This window comes from Nomascus leucogenys, chromosome 4 (assembly GCF_006542625.1).
Source record: "Nomascus leucogenys isolate Asia chromosome 4, Asia_NLE_v1, whole genome shotgun sequence".
In the NCBI taxonomy this organism is placed as follows: domain Eukaryota; kingdom Metazoa; phylum Chordata; class Mammalia; order Primates; family Hylobatidae; genus Nomascus; species Nomascus leucogenys.
In genome coordinates, this window is record NC_044384.1 from 99,074,899 (window position 1) to 99,099,466 (window position 24,568).

Sequence of the window (24,568 nt, forward strand, 5' to 3'; positions counted from 1 at the left end):
TTTAAACTATACAAATAAACTTTTTTTTTTTTTAAAGTTCTCAAGTGCACTTTTTTTTTTTCTTGTGGAGACAAAGTCTTACTCTGTCCCCCAGCCTGGAGTGCAGTGGCGCGATGCCGGCTCACTGCAATCTCTGCCTCCCTGGTTCAAGCAATTCTTGTGCCTCACCCTCTAGAGTACCTGGGATTACAGGCGCATGCCACCACCTTGCCTAGATAATTTTTTGTATTTTTGATAGAGACAGAGTTTCACCATGTTGGCCAGGCTGGTCTTGAACTCCTGACCTCAGGTGATCTGCCCACCTCAGCCTCCTAAATTGCTGGGATTACAGGCATGAGCCACGGTGCCTGGCCCTAAGTGCACTTTTAATACATTTATTAAAAGATAAATTGAGCACATAATCTATACCAAATACTATTCTATAAGACAGGTCTACAAAAATGAACATGCTGTTCCTGTGCCTGGGGAACATGCAGAAGTGATTTCACTTTATGTGTTTTTTTTTTTTTTCCTTGAGACGGTCTCGCTCTGTCACCCAGACTGGAGTGCAGTGGTACTATCTCGGCTTGCTGCAACCTCCGCCTCCTGGGTTCAAGCAATTCTCATGCCTCAGCCTCCCGAGTAACTGGGTTTACAGGCATGCACTGCCTCAGCCAGCTAATTTTTTATTTTTTAATTTTTTTGAGACAGTCTTGCTCTGTTGCCCAGGCTGGAGTGCAGTGGTGCCATCTCGGCTCACTGCAACTTCTGCCTCCCGGGTTCAAGCGATTCTCCTGCCTCAGTCTCCCGAGTAGCTGGGATTACAGGCGCGTGCCACCACGCCCAGCCAACTTTTTTTGTATTTTTAGTAGAGACGGGGTTTCACCGTGTTAACCAGGATGGTCTTGATCTCCTGACCTCAGGTGATCCACCCGCCTCTGCCTCCCAAAGCGCTGGGATTACAGACATGAGCCACTGCGCCCGGCCGAATTTTTGTATTTTTTTTTAAGTAGAGACAGGGTTTCACCACGTTGGCCAGTCTGGTCTCGAACTCCTGGCCCCAAGTGATCCACTGGCCTCGGCCTTGCAAAGTGCTGGGATTACAGGCATGACCCACCACTCCTGGCATTACGTTCTCATTTTAGAGGTGAAGAAACAGATCTGAGAGGTTACATCAACTGATCAGACAACATCAAGCTGATAATGACAGGTAGAAGACTTAGGACTCCTATTCTGGTCTTAGGAGCAAAGGTCCTGTTGTTTCTCCCACCTCATAACATTGCCCTTCTTGTCAGACTTTCAAAATACATTTTAAAATGTGTCCCATGGATAATAAAATACTTGAAAATTATCCTTAAGTTGAAACTTTTTCTTATCTTACCAAAGTAAATTAATGATTCAAGGATATTGGGACATTGTGTCATCTGAACAACATACACATGCTGATAATTTATGTTTTTTGTCATTTGATTTTCAGTGGATTATTTATAAAAGTAATTTTGAACTCCTGCCAAAATGGTTGGCCTTTTTTTTTTTTTTTAAACCTTGTCAAATTTTTATATGGTGTCTCCAATGCAGATAGGACTTTTGGAAATAAATGTTCTTTCTCTGAATTTTTTTTTTTTGTGGGGGAGGGTGTTTTCTAGACCTTTTGCTCACATGAGCCATTCTTGGTTTATTCCAGCTTGCCAACACTTGGTGTCACATGTGAGCCTCCCACATGTATTCACTCTCCATTCCAGCTCTGTGATTGAACTCTGCTCTTATTGACTAGGGGGCAGTTGGGCAGGCATGCTTCATTCCTGGAATTGACAGTCATTCCTAATGTGAGTAAAGGGGAACGTCAATGAGACATCTTTAAACATATGAAAGCATTTGGTTTTAAAATGGAAGAACTGTCAGGTACTGTTAGTGCCTGAGCCTTTGCAGCAATTTGTTTGATAGGTACAAGAGAACTGATATGCCTGTTTTCTCCAGTTCTCTTTATCTTCCTTTAGTAGTTCTATTTGAATGTTTTCTATCTATTCGTACTCATTTTTACTCCTTCTGACCCTTCTTTTCTATTTGCCCCTTCTCTGCCTTGTTCTTCTTTTTCAGTTTTGAATATACTAACACTGAATCAGCACTTCTAAAGCCCTTCCTTCTCCCACTGGCTTCACTTGGCTTTCAGACATAATGAGGAGACTGGCTTTTCGAGGCGCTGGTTGTGCTCTGGTAAAGCTGGTAAATTACTGATTATCTACACCCTTTCCCTTTTCTGTCCTTCCTTGAGTTTTTCCTTCCACCTTTCTTAAATTTTTGTTATCCTTTCCATAAAGATTCCCTCCTTATGTTCATCAAATTCACTTGTGTCTTTGCCATAGATTGTTTAAAAGGGATTGGTCCTTAATTCCTTTATCTTAATGAATTGAGCCCTGTTGATCAGCTTTTTATAAAAGGAACAAAAATCAGCAAAACTTGGCTAAGTTTTGGCTAATCCTTTTGACGCTTTTAACTACTTTTAGCCAACTTCAAACTAATAATACTGTATAACAAACCGAAGCCTAGAGTAAGGAACATCATCGTGGTAGATTTTGTTTTAAACACCATGTGGACTTTAGTTTGGAAAAAGAGATCTGAGACTTCTCTTTTTCCTTAATTGCCCACCAGGATTTTCAAATGTGATTCTTTTGCTCCTTCTTTCTGTTTCCTGGAGATCTCCAAATTTTCTTTCCATACTGCTGGCAACCAGTGTTCTCCTGTTCTAATCATTCAGCTGCTGGCGTCGTAGTGTCCTGAAATTCAGTGTTTCCATGTGCCTTACAATTATGAGGTACTCTAGTTCTATGAGGTTCCTCATAATTGTAAGGCACATGGAAAAGCAGATGAGGTGCTGACTCAAGAAGTGAATACCTTGGGGCCTCTGAACCCCAGGCCTGCCTGACTACCTCAGGGGCTGAAGGATCTGCACCTTCAGTGTTGATGAGTGAAACTGGGATCTTTTTTTTTTCTTTTAGCTTTAGAAAAAGGCCTTTGATGGGCGGATCATGAGGTCAAGAGATCGAGACCATCCTAGCCAACATGGTGAAACCCCCGTCTCTACTAACAATACAAAAATTAGCTGGGTGTGGTGGCACACGCCTTAGTCCCAGCTACTCTGGAGGCTGAGGCAGGAGAATCGCTTGAAACTGGGAGGCGGAGGTTGCAGTGAGCAGAGATCGTGCCACTGTACTCCAGCCTGGTGACAGAGCGAGACTCCATCTAAAAAAAAAAAAGAAAGAAAAAGGCCTTTCAAATCACAATATACTGTTTGATAGTGTTGTTAGATTGTATTGCAATATAAGCATTGCAGGACTTTCTTGGGTATATACTATCTGTAGCAGATCATTTCAGTGGTTGCATTTCTTGTGTTGTAAATAGAGTTATAGTTAAAAGTGTTATAGTTAAATAGAGTAGGTGTTATAGTTAAATAGAGTATGTCATATCACTAAAAGGTGATTAGTTTGAATTGACAGAAGAGTTTCAAAGGATAGTTTGTACCTCTGTCTAGGTATAGCAAGTCTCATTAAGTGTTTTCCAGGAATATGTCTTGTGGATCCTGCTTTAATGAATGGAGAACATTCATTTTCAGGGTATTAATTTTAGAGTACATCTAAGATGCTAGAAGGTTAATTGTCGTCTGTCCCCTTACCTTTTTGCACTACTCATTTGTCCTAAGCTCTGCTTCTTGCTCTTTTCCACGTGATGGCCCACCTAGCAAATGATCATAATTGTAAGGCACATGGAGAAGCAGATGAGGTGCTGACTCCAGAGGTGGATACCTTGGGGCCTCTATACCCCAGGCCTGCCTGACTGCCTCATGGGCTGAAGGCTTAATACCTTCAGCACACTAATGTACTGCTACATGTAGGTTGGGAAACTCTATAGTCTAGGGCAAATTTGGAGCCAGAAGTTGAGTCACTCAAGATTGGTGATATACAAATGAGTATGCTTTTGTTGAATTTGTCCCATCAAAATCGAAAGTACAGCATTCTGGTAAGTGAAAGACTAAAACAAGGAAGTCCAGGGCTTAAAAAAAAAAAAAAAAAAAAAACGAAAAAACTTATAGCTAGTTAAACTACAACACGTTAAAATATCCTCCTAAGTGAGCCAGGAGTTTGGTAGCATGTGTCCAGCTGAAGACTTGGTGACAGAGTCTATTTAAATGTAAAAACATGGCTAATTATTTCTTATAGAAGAAGTTGGATTCCATGGGTTCCAAGAGAAGAAGAGCTACCTCCCCTTCCAGCAGTGTCAGCGGGGACTTTGATGATGGGCACCATTCTGTGTCAACACCAGGCCCAAGCAGGAAAAGGAGGAGACTTTCCAATCTTCCAACTGTAGATCCTGTGAGTAACTTGGATTACATTGTTTCTGCCTGCTTTTCCCACAATTCCCCTATCTTCCCTTTAATGGTAAAATTGTTATGATGGAAGGCATCTCCACTTTTTTAAGATTCTCTTGATTGATAGTCTTTTCTTTTATGAACATTATGTATTCAGCTAAGTCTTAGAGTAATAGTGTGATCTTATGAATAATTTCGGTATGTTACATCATATATTAATTCAGCAAATAACTGTGTGACTATCGCGTGACAAGCACTGTTCTCACAGTTGGGGTATAGCCATGTGGGAAACAAGCCCATTTTCCACATGGAACTTAGATTCCAGGTGGGGGAAGTAGAATGTAAACAAGTAAACAAATTAATAATAATGTATCCTCAGCTAGTAATAAATGCTAAGAAGAAAATTTTGGGTGATTTGGGCTGTTTTGGCCTGAATCACCTGGAAGAGAGTTCCAGACAGAGAGAACCAGTGCGGAGGGGTTGGGTCAGGGATGAGTTTTGTGTGTCTTTACAGAGCAGTAGATGGTCAGGAAGGAGAAGGAAACTGGCAAGCTCCACCCATTCAGTGTGTAGGGCCCACACAAGCAATATTTGGAGTTTAGATTTTATTCTCTGTGAAGTGATAAACCCTTCTGTCGGATGGCTTTAAGCAAGAGAGTGATGAACTGATTTAGTTTAAAAGAAAAAAAACCCTTCAGTTGGATGACTTTAAGCAAGAAAGTGATGAACTGATATAGTTTAAAAGACAAAATCACCAGGAGCATAGATCTGATGAAAGATACCAAAAAGTTAGTCAACTCAATTGTTTGAAAGGAGACATATTGTCAGCATATTTCAGACTTTTGCATGTTCAGTAATATTGAGAGTCATCATTTTTCTTCTCTACTTGCCTTTTATTGAAGAATAGAAAATAATTCTTATGTCTACACTGGCTTTCTGTTCACTTTTTTAGTGATTTTTTCCTCCTTTGCTAATGTGTAGATTGCCGTGTGCCATGAACTCTATAATACCATCCGAGACTATAAGGATGAACAGGGCAGACTTCTCTGCGAGCTCTTCATTAGGGCACCAAAGCGAAGGTGAGTTGGAAGTACATCAGTACAGTTGGGGGGCATTTGGTCCAGAGTTCATGTGTATTAAAGTGTTTGGAAATTGAGCTTTTTGTTGGCGAGAATGGCTTAAATGATACTGGGGTCCAATTTTAGTCTTTAGTAGTCAAGCTGTAGTGAAGCTTTTTTTAAATTAAAAATCTGTTGAGCCATGCACAGTAACATGCACCTATAATCCCAGCTACTTGATTTTTTGAGCCAGGCACAGGAGCATGCACTTGTAATCCCAGCTACGTGAGAGACTGAGGCAAGAGAATTGCTTGATCCAAGGAGTTTGACACCAGCCTGGGCAACATAATGAGACGCCGTCTCTTAAAAACAAAAACAAAAAAATGACCTATGCAGAAAGATCTCTTGAGGCCAAGAATTTGAGACCAGCCTGGGCAACATAGTGAGACCCATCTCTACAAAAAATTTTTTTTAAAATTAGCCAGGTGTGGTGGTGCTCACCTATAGACCCAGCTACTAGGGAGGCTGGGGTGGGAGGATTGTTTGAGCCTGGGAGTTTGAGGCTGCAGTGAGCCATGAGTGTCACTGCACTCCAACCTGGGTGATGGAGCAAGAGCTTGCCTAAAAATAAATATTTAAAAAAGAGTACTGACCGGACGCAGTGGCTTACGCCTGTAATCCCACCACTGCGGGAGGTCTATAGGTGGACAAATCACCTGAGGCCAGGAGTTCGAGACCAGCCTGGCCAACATGGCGAAACCTTGTCTCTACTAAAAAATACAAAAATTAGCCAGGCGCAAGGCCGGGTGCAGTGGCTCATTCCTGTAATCCCCACACTTTGGGAGGCCAAGGCGGGTGGATCACCTGAAGTCAGGAGTTCAAGACCAGCCTGGCCAACGTGGTGAAACCCCGTCTCTACTAAAAATACAGCCGGGCTTGGTGGCGGGTGCCTGCTAAAGAAATACAAAGCCTGAGTAAACCTATAACTAGTAAGGAGACTGAATCAGTAATAAAAAATCTCCCACAAAGAAAAGCCGTCGACTGATAGCTTTGCTGATGAATTCTAACCAGACATTTCTTTAGCAGGTTGTGTGTTTCTAGGAAATCATCCATTTCTTCTAGTTTATCTAATTTGTTGGCATACATGTTTTCCTAGAACTCTCATAATCCTTTTTATTTTTGTGGCATTGGTTGTAATGTCTCCTCTTTATGATTTTAGTTATTTGCATCTTGTTTCTCCCTTCCTTCTTCCCTCCCTCCTTCCTTCTTTCTGTCTTTCTTGAAGACAGGATCTTGCTTTGGCACCCAGGCTGGAGGGCAGTGGCAATCACAGTTCAGTGCAGACTCAACTTCCTGGACTCAAGCAGTCCTCTCACCTGCATGCCACCATACCCGGCTAATATATATGTTATATATATGTGTGTATGTATATAGTAAACACATAAAATATATATATTGCATATACAACGTGTATTTTTTATTTATATACGTAAAAATATGCTGGATTCTTACCTAACACTACATACATATTAAAAAATATGTATGTAGTGTTAGGAGATATATATATATATTTTTTATTTTATTTTATTTTATTTTATTTTATTTTTTTTGTAGAGACAGGGTTTCCCTGTGTTGCCCAGGCTGGTCTCAAACTCCTGGGCTCAAGTGATCCTTCTACCTTGGCCTCCCGAAGTGCTAGGATCACAAGTGTGAGCCACCACACCCAGCCTCTCTCTCTTTTTTTTCTTTTTTTTGTTTGAGATGGAGTTTTGCACCAGGCTGGAGTGCAGTGGTGTGATCTCGATCGCAGCTCACCGCACCCTCCATTTCCCAGGTTCAAGCGATTCTCCTGCCCCAGCCTCCCGAGTAGCTGGGATTACAGGCATGCGCCACCACGCCGAGCTAATTTTGTATTTTTAGTAGAAACGGGGTTTCTCTATGTTGGTCAGGCTGGTCTCAAACTCCCGACCTTAGGTGATCCGCCCACCTTGGCCTCCCAAAGTGCTGGGATTACAGGCATGAGCCACCGTGCTCAGCTCTTTCTTTCTTACTTAATCTAGCTAAGGGTTTACCAATTTTGTTGATCTTTTGAAAAAAACAACTGTTTGTTTTTTTTTGAGACAGTGTCTTGCTCTGTTGCCCAGGCTGGAGTGCAGTGGCGTGATCATGGCTTATTGCAGCCTCTGCCTTCCAGGTTCTAGCGATTCTTATGCTTCAGCCTCCCAGGTAGCTGGGATTACAGGCGTGTGCCACCATGCCTGGCTAATTTTTGTATTTTTAGTAGAGATAGGGTTTCACTTTGTTGCCCAGGCTGTTCTTAAACTCTTGACCTCAAGTGATCTGTCCACCTCATCCTCCCAAAGTGCTGGGATTACAGGCATGAACTACCGCACTAGCCCTCCTTTCTATTTATTATCTACTGCTAGCTTTGGGTTTATTTTGCTCTTCTTTTCTCTAATTCCTTGAGACTGAAGCTGTTTTTTTTTTTTTTTTTTTTTTTTTTTTTTTTGAGATGGTGTCTGGCTCTGTTGCCCAGGCTGGAGTGCAGTGGCACAGTCTTGGCTCACTGCAACTTCCACCTCCTGGGTTCAAGCGATTCTCCTGCCTCAGCCTCCCGAGTAAGTGGGATTACAGGCATACACCACTATGCCTGGCTAATTTTTTTTGTACTTTTAGTAGAGACGGAGTTTTGCCATATTGGCCAGGCTGGTCTCGAACTCCTGACCTCAGGTGATCCACCCGCCTCAGCCTCCCAAAGTACTGGGATTACAGGCATGAGCCACTGCACCTGGCCAAGAGTGAAGCATATTTTTTAAATTACGTAATTTTTTTGTTTCATTTTGTTTTTTAACACCTGGTTCACACAGGCAGTATAAAAATTAATAGTTCTTATGGCTGGGCGCAGTGGCTCATGCCTGTAATCCCATCACTTTGGGAGGCCGAGGCGGGTGGATCACTTGAGGTCAGGAGTTCAAGACCAGCCTGGCCAACATGGTGAAACCCTGTCTCTACTAAAAATGCAAAAATTAGCCGGGCATGGTGGTGGATGCCTGTAATCCCAGCTACTTGGGAGGCTGAGGTGGGAGAATTGCTTGAACCCGGGAGGCGGAGGTTGCAGTGAGCTGAGATCGCACCATTGCACTCCAGCCTGGACAATAAGAGCAAAATGCCGTCTCAAAAAAATTAAAAATTAATAAAAAAAATTAATAGCTGTTAAGACAGTATTGAGGTTGTCACAGTGATAGTTAAAAGGGATCAGTTTTTTTAAATTACACAGAGAGACATCTTGCACATACCTTCCTATGGAAGGTATGTTCCCCTAACTCGAACATCTTTCCTCTCTTGCTCTCAAAATATAATCACTATTCTCTTCAAAACACTGGCAATTGGCCAGGTGTGGTGGCTCATGCCCGTAATCCCAACACTTTGGGAGGCCGAGACAGGTGGATCACCTGAGTGCAGGAGTTTGAGACCAGCCTGACCAACATGGAGAAAGCCCATCTCTACTAAAAATACAAAATTAGCTGGGCGTGGTGGCATGCGCCTATAATCTCAGCTACTCGGGAGGCTGAGGCAGGAGAATCACTTGAACCCAGGAGGCAGAGGTTGCGGTGTGCGGAGATCATGCCGTTGCACTCCAGCCTGGGCAACAAGAGTGAAACTCTGACTCAAAAAAAAAAAAAAAAAAAGCCAAAGAAAAACCCTCTGGGAATTGAAGTTATTTGTTCTGAAAACGTATATGAGTGTGTTAGTCAGAAAACTGGTCCCCAAATATTTCCACATTCTAATCCCTGAAACCTGTGAATATATTGTGTTACATGGCAGAGGGGAATTAAGTTTGCTAATCAGCTGATCTTGAATTGGAGTGGTTATCCTGGATTATCCATGTGGGTCCAGTGTAATGACAGGGGTCCTTAAATGGGGAAGAGAGAGACAAGTTCAGTCAGAGATTTGAAGATGCTACACTGCTGGCTTTGAAGATGGAGGAAGGAGACTACAAGCCAAGGGATGCAGGTGAGCTCTAGAAGCTGAAAAAGGCAAGGAAACCTTTTTCGCTAGATGCTCTGTACTAGAATATCCAGAGGGCATGCAGCCCTGCTAATACCTTGATTTTAGACCAGTGAGACCCATTTGGACTTCTGACCTCTAGAACTAATAGAATAAATGGGTTTTGTTTTAAGCCCTGAAGTTTGTGGTAATTTGTTACAGCAGCTGTAGAAAGCTGTGAGTTAACTAAAGATTTAGATTCTTTCATGATTGTTGATGCTACAGTGGGTAGCTACCAAGTTCTAAGTTGAACTGGAGGCAAATTTCTCACCTCAACGAGTGAGCCACTGAGTGCAGCATCATCATCCTGAATTAGGAGAGCCCTGTAAGTTAGCAAATTAGCCATGGCCAAAAAGGAAGCATTGTTTTTAAAATGAGGTAACCGTCTCCGTATTTGAGTTGGTTTGTCAATAATAGTCTTCTGAAAGTTGTTATTTAATTAGCATAAAGTAGTAAAAGCATGTATTTATTGTTTGCCACATTCTAGACACAATACCAAGCATTTTCCCGATCATATCTTATTTAAAATTCTGAGTTATCACAGTTTATAGGTGAGAACTTGCACAAGTTCTTGTAACTACTAAAAGATAACTGGTGTTTAGACTAAAGTCGTTCTAACTCCAAAGCCTGTGCTGTTAACCATTATGTGGTATAGAGTAGCAGCATCATGCTGAAGTATACAAAACAACTTTTATAGAAGATACCGTCCCTCTGCTGCCTCCTTTTCGCCGGCAGGCTAGTGCTGAGGGGCACAGGATACACACCTTGGGTGCTGGACCACTGTCATGTTACAACCTCGAAGATAATGGTGCCTTTTTTCTGACGCTCCTCTGTGGAATGTATGTTTTTTCTCAAGTACTTATGAGAATTAGTATTCCTCAGAGCTACACAATTTGTGAATACCTTTTTGATACTTTGTTTCAGTTACTGTATTAGTCTGCTTTGTGCTAGGACATCCAAATCAACAATGGCTGAAACAAAAGAGAAATTTCTCTTGTGTAAAAGTCTTGTTCTGTGAAGTTGTCAAGGTACAAGTATTAGCCAACTGTATTCTGCAGTCTTTGTGGTATCACCCTTGCCTGCATGTTCTGAGATGACTCACTACCACAACTACCTTCCAGCCAGTATGGAAAAAGAATGAATGTTAAGGACATGACTTGGATATGACACACTTCAGCTCTCATATTGGCTAGAACCTAGCTGCAGTGAGGCTGGAGAATAAATATGGTCTTTAAGGTTTTGTTTTGTTTTGTTTTCCTTAGAGACGAGGTTTTGCCATGTCACATAGGCTGGAATGCAGGCTACTCACAAGCACCATCTTTGCACACTGCAGCCTTGACCTCCTGGGCTCAAGCAGTCCTCCCTCAACCGCCCAAGTAGCTGGGACTACAGGCATGCAACACCATGCTGGTTGAGAATACAGTCTTTAGTAGCCATGCAGCAGCTTAGAATGCTGTCATCCTGAGAAGAAGGGAGAATGGGGTAGGGAGTAGCCGGCAGGCTCTCTGCACACCAGGGCTAGTGTTTCTCGTTATTCTGATTAAAACTTTGCATTTTGGTTACTTTGCAGCCATATGCCAGACTGCCCTCACCTATTGTTGAAAGAGAAAAGTTGTTTTGAAAGAACATACAATATAATCCTGTTTATGTTAAATTTGGTTTGTGTGTACATGTGCCTATAGAGAAGTCTGGAAGAATGTCTATAAAAATACAAATGGTGCTGTTTATTCTGGATTACAAGGATGATTCTTACTTTTGATGGTTTTCTGTATGTTTGATTTCCGAAAAACTTAGTACTGTTAGAAATTAGAAGTATTTCGTTTTGAAATGGGGGGACCCTGTTTTGACCATATGACATAGACTGAGAGGTTGGGATCTTGACTTTTCTTTTGTCTTTGTGGTAATTCTAAAAATGTTTGTGAGGAACCTTGTAGCAGTGGTTCTGGGGGATAGTGTCCTTTGTAGGCACATGTCCTCATTGAATTCTCAATTGTCTACAGATAATCCCCTTAGCTTGAGACACTGCTGGGGTCCTGCCTCAGCAAGGAGCACTGGACTGTGGGTCCAGTAGGCCCAGATGGAGAGGACCATCTTGGATATTAAGTTATCAAAGCCTTAATGTTTGCTGTGAGAAGGTTCCTTGATACCACAGACAGCATCAGTATTCTTTCTGCTTTTTCTCTGATTTCTCAATATTCTGATTTTTTTGGTTGGAAAAAGTTCCCATGTAAGTGGACCTGCACAGTTCAGTGGTCAACTGTACTGTATTAACATTCACTTCCTGATTTTGATGATTGAGTTGTGGTCCTTGTTTGTGCGAAACAAACACTAAATTATCAGGCGTGATGGGGCATCATGTCAGAGCTTATTCAAATGGTTCAGAAAAAAAGTACTATTTTTGCAACTTTTATGTCAGAATACAAGTTAAAAAATAATTTAAATATACATAATAAAAGAGTGGCTATAAGCTGTCAGCTAAGGTTCCAAGAGAGATTTTAGCCTTAATCGCCATGATGTTATTTGTAATAACTTACCTCTTACACATCTAGAATGGGGCTGAATACCTACCCCGTGGGAGAATTGAGAAAATAGTCACATCGTTTTTCAGTAGGTTTACTTGTCTCCTGGAACTTCATTTGAAGAAAGCCAGAAAAAATACTAAACATCCATGAACCCTAAACCCAAGAAGTTACTTTGGGAACTTAAGAAATTGTCATTAAAATTACTTAAGGAATTAAAGAAGGAAATTGCTTAATTATTTTAAGAAATTTTGTCATTATAATTACCTCAAAAGTTTCTTGTGTGTTCCTCACTACCCCTGTCCTGCAAGGTATAACTACTAAGCCAAATTTTGTATTTCTTAGTCCCATGCTTTTTTTTTTTTTCCAAGAGTTTGGTTGTGTTTAGATGTATCTGATGTCCATTCATCTTTGTTAAGCTAAGTAAGCCAAGGGCTCATCTTCCTCCTTTGTAATTTTAGTAATTGGTATTGTAGCAGCATTTATGATAGGCATTTGATAGTACTTGGCAGAAAAAATTTATGTGGTCACTTACTGAAGAAAGAGTCTGTTTTGTAAGTTTATAAAGAGTGTTGAGACATATCTCTGTTTTCACACTTTTGAGCACTATGAAAGGTAAGTCATCTTTATTTATAAAGGATACCATTGACATAGGTTTAGCGTTGGTGCCCTAAACATTAAATATTTAGCATATAAAAGACCATCACAGATGTTAATTTAGGTTTTTATATCATTAACATATGTTTTGAAAAGGGAATGAATGTGCATCTTGCTTTTCTTCTTCTCTTTTAGTTCTAATAATGTGAGTTTGATGGCAGATTTTTTTTTTTTTTTTTAGTAAGCTTCAAAGTCCATGAAAGATTCTAATATGCTCTGTCACTTGGAATGTTGAACATTACCATCAATAGTTTTGAAATAAAACTTTTTGTAAGCTTCAGATTAATATCTCCTTTAAAAAATTTAAATTATAACAGAAATCAACCAGACTATTATGAAGTGGTTTCTCAGCCCATTGACTTGATGAAAATACAACAGAAACTAAAAATGGAAGAGTATGATGATGTTAATTTGCTGACTGCTGACTTCCAGCTTCTTTTTAACAATGCAAAGGCCTATTATAAGGTAAGAAATTATGAAATTTGGAAAGATACCAATTGGAAGATACCAATTTGATAATTGGCTTCTTAATATTTATAAACCTGGCAGGTGAGTAGTAGTTTCTTTTTCTGGCTTGAGTTCACATTTGTCTTACTCGTAAAGAGACAACATTCATATGATTTTTATTTCTTATTTATTTACGTATTTTAATTTATTATCTTTTGAGACAGGGTCTTGCTCTGTTACACGGGCTGGAGTGCAGTGGTGAGATCTTGGCTCACGGCAACCTCTGCCTCCCAGGTTCAAGCAATCCTCCCACCTCAGCCTTCTGAGTAGCTGGCACTGCCGGCATGTGCCACCATGCCCAGCTAATTTTTGCATGTTTTGTAGAGACCAGGGTTTCACCATGTTGAATTGTCCTTAACCATGTTAAGGACACAAGTCATGTCCTTAACATTTCACCATGAAACAAGAGCCCAGGCTGGTCTTGAACTTCTGGGCTCAAGCAATCTGCCTGCCTTGGCCTCCCAAAGTGCAGGGATATGGGCGTGAGCCACTGTGCCCAACCCACATTCACGTGATTATGAACTATTCTTATTTCTCTGTCTGCTCACATCTTTTGCCCATTTTTCTCTTGGTTTGTTAGTCATTTTCATATTTCTGGAATTTTTTTTTCTTTTTTTTTTTTAGAGACAGAGTCTCCCTATGTTACTCAGGCTGATCTCAAACTCCTGGCCTCAAGTGATCCTCCTGCCTCAGCCTTGTGAATAGCTGGGACTACAGACATGAGCCACCACTCCTGGCTTTAGAAATTTTTTTTTTTTTTTTTTTTTTTTTTGAGACAAAGTCTATTGCCCAGGCTGGAGTGCAGTGGCATGATCTCAGCTCACTGCAGCCTCTTCTTCCCAGGTTCAAGTGATTCTTCTGCCTCAGCCTCCTGAGTAGCTGGGATTACAGGTGCCCACCACCACGCCCGGCTAATTTTTATATTTTTAGTAGAGATGGGATTTTACCATGTTGGCCAGGCTAGTCTTGAACTCCTGACCTCAAGTGATCCACCCACCTTGGCCTCCCAAAGTGCTGGGACAACAGGCATGAGCGACCATGCCAGGCCATAGAAATTTTTTAATTATTGTGGATACTAAAGCTTTTTTGATTATATGTGTTTTAGTTTTTTTAAATTTTTGTATTTGATTTTGTGTGTTTCAAATATCTTCTCCCACTGTGTGCATATCTTTTCACCTTTCATGGTATTTTTTGATGAACAGAAATGTTTTATTTTAGTATAATCAAATTGATCAATCTTCAAATTGGGTTTATTTGTATCTTGTTTCAGAGATTCCTCTTGCCCAAGATATTCATCTATTAATATGCTTTTCTTAAAGATTTATAGTTTTGTCTTTCATATAAGCCTTTAATGCAGCTGGGATTGATTTTTGTCTTTTATAAGGTAGGAATAAATGCAGCTGGGATTGATTTTTGTCTTTTATAAGGTAGGAATCAATTTTTTTCCCACAGGTGTAACCAACACTATTCTCTCTCTGCATTTGTTCGCGGTTGTTGCTGTCATCATTTCCGTGTATTCATGGATCTGTTTCTGTCCTTTTATTCTGTTCCACAGGCCAGTTTATCTGTTACTAGGCCATTCTATTTCTATCTTAATTACTTCGGCTTCATAATTTTTTTTTTTTTTTTTGAGACATGATCTCCCTTGTTGCCCAGGCTGGAGTGCAGTGGTGTGATCTTGGCTCACTACAGCCCTTGTCTCCTGGGCTCAAGCAATCTTCCTACCTTAGCCTCCTGATTAGCTGGGACTGCAGGTGCGCACCATTACACATGGCTAATTTTTTGTATTTTTGATAGAGACAGGATTTCGCCATGTTGCCCAGGCTAGTCTTAAACTCCTGGGCTCAAGCAATCGACCCACCTCAGCCTCCCAAGTGCTGGGATTACAGGCATGAACCACCATGCCCAGCTTGCTTTATACTTTTTTTTCTGGTTAGAAAGTAGGTTAATTATACTTGACCCTTTGCCTTTTTTTTTTTTTTTTTTTTTTTTTTTTTTGAGACAGAGTCTCGCTCTGTTGCCCAGGCTGGAGTGCAGTGGCACGATCTCGGCTCACTGCAAGCTCCGTCTTCCAGATTCACGCCATTCTCCTGCCTCAGCCTCCCGAGTAGCTGGGATTACAGGCACCCACCATCATGCCCGGCTAATTTTTGTATTTTTACGGGGTTTTGCCATGTTGGCCAGGCTGGTCCTGAACTCCTGACCTCAGGTGATCTGCCTGCCTCGGCCTCCCAGAAGTCCTAGGATTACAGGCGTGAGCCACCATGCCCGGCCTTAAATATTTTTAAGAGATGAGGTCTCACTAAGTTGCCAAGGCCAGACTCAAACTCCTGGACTCAAGCAGTCATCCCACCTCAGCCTACCAGGTAGCTAGGACTGCAGGTGCACACCACCTTGCTCAGTTTATTTCACTCTTCAGTACCTTTTGTTATTTTTTTCCTCTGTGCCTTCCTTTGATGTCATTTTTTTCAAAACTTTTTTCTTCTTATTATCTCTAAAATTTGGAAATTGTAACACCTATGGATAACCTTTTAGTTCTTATCTAAGAAGTTTTAATATGCATCATTAACTTATCAAAGCCAGAAGCTAATCAGGATCTTAATCCTCCAAACAATACAAAAACTTTAGAATAATTCAACTCTGATCACTCTTTTCCTTATTTATAATGCTGGTGCTGTGTACTTTAGTTCTTTTGTGGTGATTTTTGAATCTCATAGAGCAGTGGTCCCCAAGCTTTTTGGCACCAGGGACCAGTTTTGTGGAAGACAATTTTTCCATGGACAGCAGTGGATGTAGGGGGCAGGGTCAGGATGAAACTCTTCCTTCTCATGTCATCAGGCATTAGATTCTTATAAGGAGCTCACAGCCTAGATCTCTTGCATGCTCAGTTCACAACAGGGTTCACACTCCTATGAGAATCTAATGCCACTGCTGATGTGACAGGAGGAGCTCAGGCGATAATGCTGTCTTGCCTGCTGCTCACTTCCTTCTGTGCGGCCCAGTTCCAAACAGGCCATGGACTGGTAGCTGTTCGTGGCCTGGGGGTTGGGGACCCCTGCCATAAAATACTATTCAGCCAGGCATGATGGCTCATGCCTATAATCCCAGCGCTTTGGGAGGTTGAGACAGGAGGATTGCTTGAAGCCAAGAGTGTGAAACCAGCCTAGGCAGTGTACTAAGATCCCATCTCTACAAAAAAAAAAAAAAATTGTTTTAATTGGCTGAGCATGGTGGCATGCACCCGTAGTCCCAGCTACTTGAGGGGCTGAGGTGGAAGGATCATTTGAGCCCAAGAGTTCAAGGCTGCAATGTGCTATGATCATGCCACTGCACTCCAGCCTGGGCAACAGTGAGATCCTGTCTTTAAAAACAATAATAATAATAATAATAATATTGATTTATAGAGTCAGTACCATTCATTATTACTACTTTCTTTATTCTTCATTCCATTTTGCTGTTGAGAAGTCATCCGCCAGTATGATTGTAGTTCCTTTAAAGGTTATGTGTCTTGTCTTTTCTGGCCATCTTTAGTATCTTTTTCTCTTTTGTATTTTATAGTTTCATTGTGATATATTTAGATGTGGATATCTTTATAGAATTTGCAAGTAGTAATGTTTCATAAATCTTAGATTGGTGTTTCTCATCATCTTTTTTTTAGCCGTGTCTTTGCATTTTGCCTTTGCCCTGTTCTTGTAGAAACTCTGATTGGGTGTTATATTAGACTTCCCACAGGTCTCCATTTCTCTTAACTTTTCATATTTCCTGCTTTTGTGTCTGTGTTGCCTTTTGTGTGTGTGTGTGTGTGTGTGTGTGTGAGATAGAGTCTGGCTCTGATGCCCAGGCTGGAGTGCAGTGGTGTGATCTTGGCTCACTGCTTCCTCTGCCTCCTGGGTTGAAGCGATTCTCCTGCCTCAGCCTCTGAGTAGCTGGGATTACAGGCACCTGCCACCACGCCCGGCTAATTTTTGTATTTTAGTAGAGACAGGGTTTCACCATGTTGGCCAGGCTGGTCTTGAACTCCTGACCTCAGGTGATCCTCTCGCCTCAGCCTCCCAAAGTGCTGGGATTACAGGCGTGAGCCACCGCGCCCAGCGTCTGTGTTGCTTTTTAGATAATCTTTTTTTTTGTTGTTCTTTCAGTTTTCTTGGTGAAATCTCTTAGTTAAATATAAATTTAGTATTTGCATTTTAATTTTTCTACATATAGGAAGTAGCGTCTTTTTTAGAGTCTGTAGGACTTTACTCATTGTTTTCAAACTCATTGTTTCTTTAAACTTTTTTTTTTTTTTTTTTTTTTTTGAGATGGAGACTCGCTGTTGCCCAGGCTGGAGTGCAGTGGCGCGATCTCGGCTCACTGCAGGCTCCGCCCCCCGGGGTTCACGCCATTCTCCTGCCTCAGCCTCCCGAGTAGCTGGGACTACAGGTGCCCGCCACCTCACCCGGCTAATTTTTTGTATTTTTAGTAGAGACGGGGTTTCACCGTGGTCTCGATCTCCTGACCTCATGATCCGCCCGCCTCGGCCTCCCAAAATGCTGGGATTACAGGCGTGAGCCACCGTGCCCGGCCCTTTTCTTTTTCTTAAAGAGAGAAAGTCTTGCTCTGTCACCCAGGCTGGAGTGCACTGGCTATTCACAGGCACAGTTGTAGCTCACTGCAGCCTTAAACTCCTGGGCTTAAGTGATCCTCCTGCCTCAGCCACCTAAGTAGCTAGGACTACAGGTGTGCGCCACCATGCCCAACTTTTTTTTTTTTTTGAGACGGAATCTCGCTTTGTCACCCAGGCTGGAGTTCAGTGGCGCGATTTTGGCTCACTGCAAGCTCCACCTCCCCAGTTCACACCATTCTCCTGCCTCAGCCTCCCAAGTAGCTGGGACTACAGGCACCCGCCACCACACCCAGCTAATTTTTTTGTATTTTCAGTAGAGACGAGGTTTCACTGTGTTAGCCAGGATGGTGTCAATCTCCTGACCTCGTGATCCCCCTGCTTCAGCCTCCCAAAGTGCTGGGATTACAGGCGTGAGCCACCGCGCCTGGCCACCATGCCCAACTTTTAAACATTTTTAACACACCTGTTTTTTATTCTATGGTAGATTATTCTGATAATCTAATATTTGAATTCCAATATCTAATACATATATTTGTTGTCACTGTCATTTTTTCTAGCTTTCTCTTGTGATTCTTTGATTCTTATGTGCCTCATGATTTTTTTACTATGGGCTCATATTTCTTGGAACTTTATCTGTAGAGATCATTGGAGCATTAAATTGAAGTTAGTTTCATCCAGAAATGATTTGTTGCTTGTCCAGGATGAGTGGCTTGTCTTTATTAAGGCTAACTTATGATGAAGAGTTCTCAGAGATTCATTTCATGCGTCTCCTCTCCTTTCAGTGCCATGGTTTGAGATAGGCGTGAGTTTAGATAGGTAGAGGTTGAGATGGGCAGTCGTCCTTGCTCCCTGGCAGTGCAGAAACTGATTTGAGTTCCCACTAACAGTGCAGCCGTGGCCTTTGGATTCCCAGCTTCTGGTAGACCCTGACCTTTGTCTTCCCTCCTTGCTGCCCAGAGAAGCCTTGGAAATGAAAGCTTGGTTTTATCACAAATAAATGCCCTCAAAGTGAACATTTGACTTAAGTGTTGTGGGTTTTCGTCTGGGTTCCTGCTTTTACTCCTTTAATTTTATGAACATCCTTACTTCCTATTGGCATCCCATGTATGCATTTTTAAAGTTTTATTTCATTTTTTAAACATTGCGTCCAACGTTGTTTTTACTAGAAGGTTTCAGTCAAGAGTTTATTATGCCCACTATACTTCATGAGCAGACATTTTGAAACAAGGTATTAAAGAATTTCAAACTAGAAGTATTAATAACATCAGAACCATCATTAGCTTCTATCCTTTAAATCAAATCTCTTTAAGTTGTCTTTCTTAGTGTATTAGTAATAATTAGTTTTTTGGGGTTTTTTGGGTTTTTTTTTTTTTTTAAGACAGAGTCTTGCTCTGTCACCAGGCTGGAGTGCAGTGGCGCAATCTCGGCTCACTGCAACCTCTGCCTCTCTGGTTCAAGTGATTCTCCTGCCTCAGCCTCCCGAGTAGTTGGGAATACAGGCACGTACCACCACGCCCAGCTAATTTTTGTATTTTTAGTAGAGACGGGGTTTCACCATGTTGGCCAGGATGGTCTCGATCTCTTGACCTCATGATCCGCCTGCCTTGGCCTCCCAAAGTGCTGGGATTACAGGCGTGTGAGCCACCGCACCCGGTCATAATTAGTTTTAATTTAGCAAATCATTTGTCTTCTGCCTCAAGTCTTTCTGTAATGAGATAAGACGTAAATAATTTGATTTCAGAATGTCTTTAAAACATACACTTCATTTTTTGGAAACAGGATTTAGACCCATATATGTTTTAATCATGAGGATGTTAAAATTTGTAATAGAATTTTTGGTCTTTGCTGAAACAGTTGCTTTAAAAGTAGCAACTAATTTCCAGTACATTACTAAAGTGATTTTTTTTTGTCTTTGCTAACATACAGCCAGATTCTCCTGAATATAAAGCCGCTTGCAAACTCTGGGATTTGTACCTTCGAACAAGAAATGAGTTTGTTCAGAAAGGAGAAGCAGATGACGAAGATGATGATGAAGATGGGCAAGACAATCAGGGCACAGTGACTGAAGGAGTAAGTGTGTAGCTGGAACTTGTGATGGATGGGCTCCTGGAAGGCAGAGAGGGCCCCTGCTTGTGATTCCCTCTGGGCTGTTTTGGGCAACTAGAATTCCTGTGCAATTGTATTAGTAACTGGGAGGATAAAAGGACATTCAGCCAGAGAGCCCCACTCCATTTTTAAGGGATCCTAGGATATCCTGGACAACGTGTGCCATGTGTGGTGATTTTTCATGAATTGTACTTACATTAGTGCATATTTCCTGCTCAGTTTTAAAGAGAATCTTGATATTATCAAGGATTAGTCCAGTATTGCTACATTGAGACATCATGTAAGGAAAGGCAGTGTTGTGATTAGAAGTTGGAATGTAATCACCTTAGTGAGGAATATTTCTGTAGGTTAGAATGGTTACTGTTCCTAGAACATACCAGGTATATTTCTGCCTCTGGAATTTTGCAGTTGTTCTTCTGCGTAGAAAATGCTTCCTTTGGCTTTTCCCGTGACTGGCTCTTTTTTATTGTTCTAACACCATCTAAAATGGGGTCTACTGAGACAGGACTTTCCTGACCACCCTATCTCCATTGTTTGCTCCGCCTTCCTCCTTTTCAGCCCCTACCCCACCCTGTCATCACAGGATTGTCTTCAGTTTTTATAATGTCACTATATGTGAAATAACATACTAGTTTACATGTTTTTCTCTCTTCCCCCAAGTAGAATGATAGCTCCTAAGCAGGTATCTTCTTGTTCATTTATTCCTCATATCTGCACTATACCTGACATGTAGGTGCTGATAAATATTTACTAAATAAAGACACGTGCTTCATGGCCAGGCATGGTGGCTCACACCTGTAATCCCAGCACTTTGGGAGGCCAAGGCGGGAGGATCACTTGAGGTTAGGAGTTCAAGAACAGCCTGGCCAACATGGTAAAACCCCGTCTCTACCAAAAATACAAAAATTAGCTAGGCATGGCACATGCCTGTAATCCCAGCTACTCAGGAGGCTGAGGCAGGATAATCGCTTGAACCCGGGAGGTGGAGGGTTCAGTGAGCCGAGATGGCGCCACTGTACTCCAGACTGGGCGACAGAGTGAGACTCCATCTCAAAAAAAAAAATGAAAGACAGAAAATAAAAAGACATATTTGAAAAGAGAAAAAAGAATAGTAGAGGGGATCACAACTCTTTTCTACAGCTAAATTGTAAGAAGTACAATGCAGAATATTCCCCTTCTGTAACTTATCTACATAGGCCTTTTGCTGGAATACAGAGAAGCAGTGATGGGTGAATTTCTCAAAAATATAATTACTTCTTAGAGTCTCAAAATACAGTTCCTAGTCAGGTGCTGTGGCTCACCCCTGTAATCCCAGCACTTTGGGAGGCCAAGGCAGGCAGATCACCTGAGGTCAGGAGTTTGAGACCAGCCTGGCCAACATGGTGAAACCCCATTTCTACTAAAAATACAAAAATTAGCTGGGCATGGTGGTGGGCACCTGTAGTCCCTGCTACTCGGGAGGCTGAGGCAGGAGAATCGCTTGAACAACCAGGAGGCAGAGGTTGCAGTGAGCTGAGATCATGCCACTGTACTCCAGCCTGGGTGGTAGAATGAGACGCTGTCTCCAAAAAAAAAAAAAATCTGTATATATAGATAGACAGATACACACAAAATATATATATACATGTAGTTCGTATAAATTATATTTTATACGTATAAAATTTTATATTTTATATATGATATGTAAATATATGTATATAGTTCCTCAGCACCTTGTCAATTTCTTTAAGTAGTTAAGTGATTGTAACTAGATAGAAGGCTAAAAATAGGAATTTCCTGGAATTTTACTCTCTGATATGAATACAGGAGAAGCAGCCCATGCTTTCTTCGGTAGAACACTGCTTGCAGAGGCCCCACCCTTAGTGTAGACCTTCAGGGCTCTAGTCGAAAAATTAAAATGCCTCTATTTAGGACTTGCCCATATTTCTGTAATGCATAATTGATGAGAAATTGGGAGGGTCTTGTACATTCACATTTATACCTCCCATGCCTCTTTCAAATTTTGTTTTTTTGAGACAGTGTCTTGCTCTTCGGCCCAGGCTGCAGTGCAATGGCACGATCACAGCTCACTGCAACCTCCACCTCTTGGATTCAAATGATTCTTCTGCCTCGGCCTCCTGAGTAGCTGCGATTGCAGATGCCTGTCACCACACCAGCTAATTTTCGTATTTTTAGTATAGATGAGGTTTCACCACGTTGGCCAGACTGGTCTCGAACTCTTGACCTCAGGTGATCCTCCCACTTCACCTTCCCAAAGTGCTTGGGATTACAGACGTGAGCCACCATACCAGACCCCAAGACTCATTTTATAACTCAATGATTCTCATGGAGGGAGAAGAAATTTTCAGGTTTCTAATTTTTAAATCAAGGATGATTTTCTTGGGTCTGGTGCGGTGGCTCACGCCTGCAGTCCCAACACTTTAGGAAGCTGAGACTGGAGGATCACTTGAGCCCAAGTGTTTGAGACCAGCCTGGGCAATGTAGTGAGACACCCATGTCTACAAAAAGTAAAAAAATTAGCCAAGCATAGTGGTACACATCTGTGGTCCCAGCTACTTGAAAAACTGATGTGGGAGGATTGCTTGAGCCCTGGAGTTTGAGGCTGCAGTGAGCCATGGTCACACCGCTTCACTCCAACCTGGGCAACAGAGTGGGGAGAAAAAAAAGTGTTGGACCTTAAAATTGAGACCATACTAAATAAAAAGAGCTTCTGTTGGATTAGGACAGAATACCAGTACTTTTATGATTTAAACCAGAAAAAAAATTACTCTTTATTTTATATGTATAAAGAATGATTTGGACTAGAAGCATAATTTAATCCTTGACTGAGACATTCCATTGCTTATTCTAGAAACTTGCTTCAGACTTGGACTCTCCCTGGTCAAGTACTCTTTGGGGCATATGCTTCCTATGTTGAAACAGTGACTAAGCTAGGGTATAAGCCAGTGAGTCTAAAGAACAGAAATGGTGTACATTGATTTACTTAATCGCTATTTAGTTTTGACTTAATTTGAATTCAGTTAGACCTGGTAGAGCACCCCATGGTTAAAAGTATGTAGTCTCAACTCTATGTAAGTAGTCATTGTCCTATAAGAATATGAAGACTTCAGTAGATGTGAACAGCAGATATAGAAATGACGAACTATTATGGGACATGTTTTCTCCTGCCTAGTTGCTCATTTCACATTTGTAGCACTTAAACTTTGCCATTACAATATTTACTGTAGAAAAAGGTTCAGTAAAAGGACCTAGTACAAGGGATTTCATTGCAAAAATAATATAAGGCACCTCATTAGGTTCACATAGGTTGTTCTAGGGATACAATGCGTATGTCCAGCATCAGAACATTATAGGATATTCTTGAAATTTGGAGTTAAAATAAGTACTGCTTAGGAGTTGCTTTTTTTGGCCAGGCACAGTGGCTCATGCCTGTAATCCCAGCACTTTGAGAGGCCGAGGTGGGCGGACACGAGGTCAGGAGTTTGAGACCAGCCTGGCCAACATAGTGAAACCCCGTCTCTACTAAAAATACAGAATTTAGCTGGGCCTGGGTGGCGTACGCCTATAATCCCAGCTACTCGGGAGGCTGAGGCAGAATTACTTAAACCCAGGAGGTAGAGGTTGCAGTGAGCTGAAATTGTGCCACTGTACTCCAGCCTCTCCATCTCAAAAAAAAAAAAAAAAAAACGTTGCTGTTTTGAATTAGCTTTACAATTTTAGAAACTACGTAATATTCAGCATTTTATTATTTCTCTTACAAAGTCCTTTTTTCTCCACATTACCAGTCTTCTCCAACTTACTTGAAGGAGATCCTGGAGCAGCTTCTTGAAGCCATAGTTGTAGCTACAAATCCATCAGGACGTCTCATTAGCGAACTTTTTCAGAAACTGCCTTCTAAAGTGGTAAGTGATGCAATTAAAAACAGGTACATGTCAGTGTTTTGTTTTTAGTACTTTAAGAATTGTATTGCCGGGCACGGTGGCTCACGCCTGTAATCCCAGCACTTTGGGAGGCCAAGGCGGGCGGATCACGAGGTCAGGAGATCGAGACCATCCTGGCTAACACGGTGAAACCCCGTCTCTACTAAAAATACAAAAAATTAGCCGGGCGAGGTGGCAGGCGCCTGTAGTCCCAGCTACTGGGGAGGCTGAGGCAGGAGAATGGCGTGAACCCCGGGGGGCGGAGCCTGCAGTGAGCCGAGATCACGCCACTGCACTCCAGCCTGGGTGAAAGAGCGAGACTCCGTCTCAAAAAAAAAAAAAAAAAAGAATTGTATTAATCACTGATAAATAAAGTAAGTTTAAAAGGAAGATGTTGGGCCAGGCGTGGTGGCTCATGCCTGTAATCCCAGCACTTTGGGAGGCCGAGGCAGGTGGATCACCTGAGGTTGGGAGTTCGAGACCAGCCTGACCAACATGGAGAAACCCCATCTTTACTAAAAATACAAAAAATTAGCCGGGCGTGGTGGCGCATGCCTATAATCCCAGCTACTTGGGAGGGTGAGGTAGGAGAATCGCTTGAACCCTGGAGGCAGAGGTTGCAGTGGGTGAGCCAAGATTGCGCCATTGCACTCCAGCCTGGGCAACAAGAGCAAAACCCCATCTCAAATTTAAAAAAAAAAAAAAAAGGAAGATGTTGGGCCAGGCGCAGTGGCTCATGCCTGTAATCCCAGCACTTTGGGAGGCCAAGACAGGCAGATCACCTGAGGTCAGGAGTTTGAGACCAG

General features: G+C 41.8%; 1 protein-coding gene across 13 annotated transcripts in view; it reads left to right on the plus strand.

The window, feature by feature from the left end:
- Positions 1-24,568, plus strand: part of PBRM1 (polybromo 1) — a 141,106-nt gene that overhangs the window by 2,065 nt on the left and 114,473 nt on the right. For 4 of the 13 annotated variants that reach the window (XM_030811634.1, XM_030811636.1, XM_030811643.1 and 1 more), the window contains exons 2-8: positions 1,664-1,805; positions 2,077-2,202; positions 4,194-4,346; positions 5,324-5,421; positions 12,941-13,088; positions 19,663-19,806; positions 23,628-23,744. In XM_030811634.1, the coding sequence (XP_030667494.1) occupies positions 2,155-2,202; positions 4,194-4,346; positions 5,324-5,421; positions 12,941-13,088; positions 19,663-19,806; positions 23,628-23,744 (708 nt within the window). In that variant the 5' untranslated portion in view covers positions 1,664-1,805; positions 2,077-2,154. Of the gene's footprint in view, positions 1-1,094; positions 1,806-2,076; positions 2,203-4,193; positions 4,347-5,323; positions 5,422-12,940; positions 13,089-19,662; positions 19,807-23,627; positions 23,745-24,568 lie in introns of those variants that run through there. The other 9 variants (XM_030811631.1, XM_030811642.1, XM_030811632.1 and 6 more) reach the window with 5 other exon arrangements.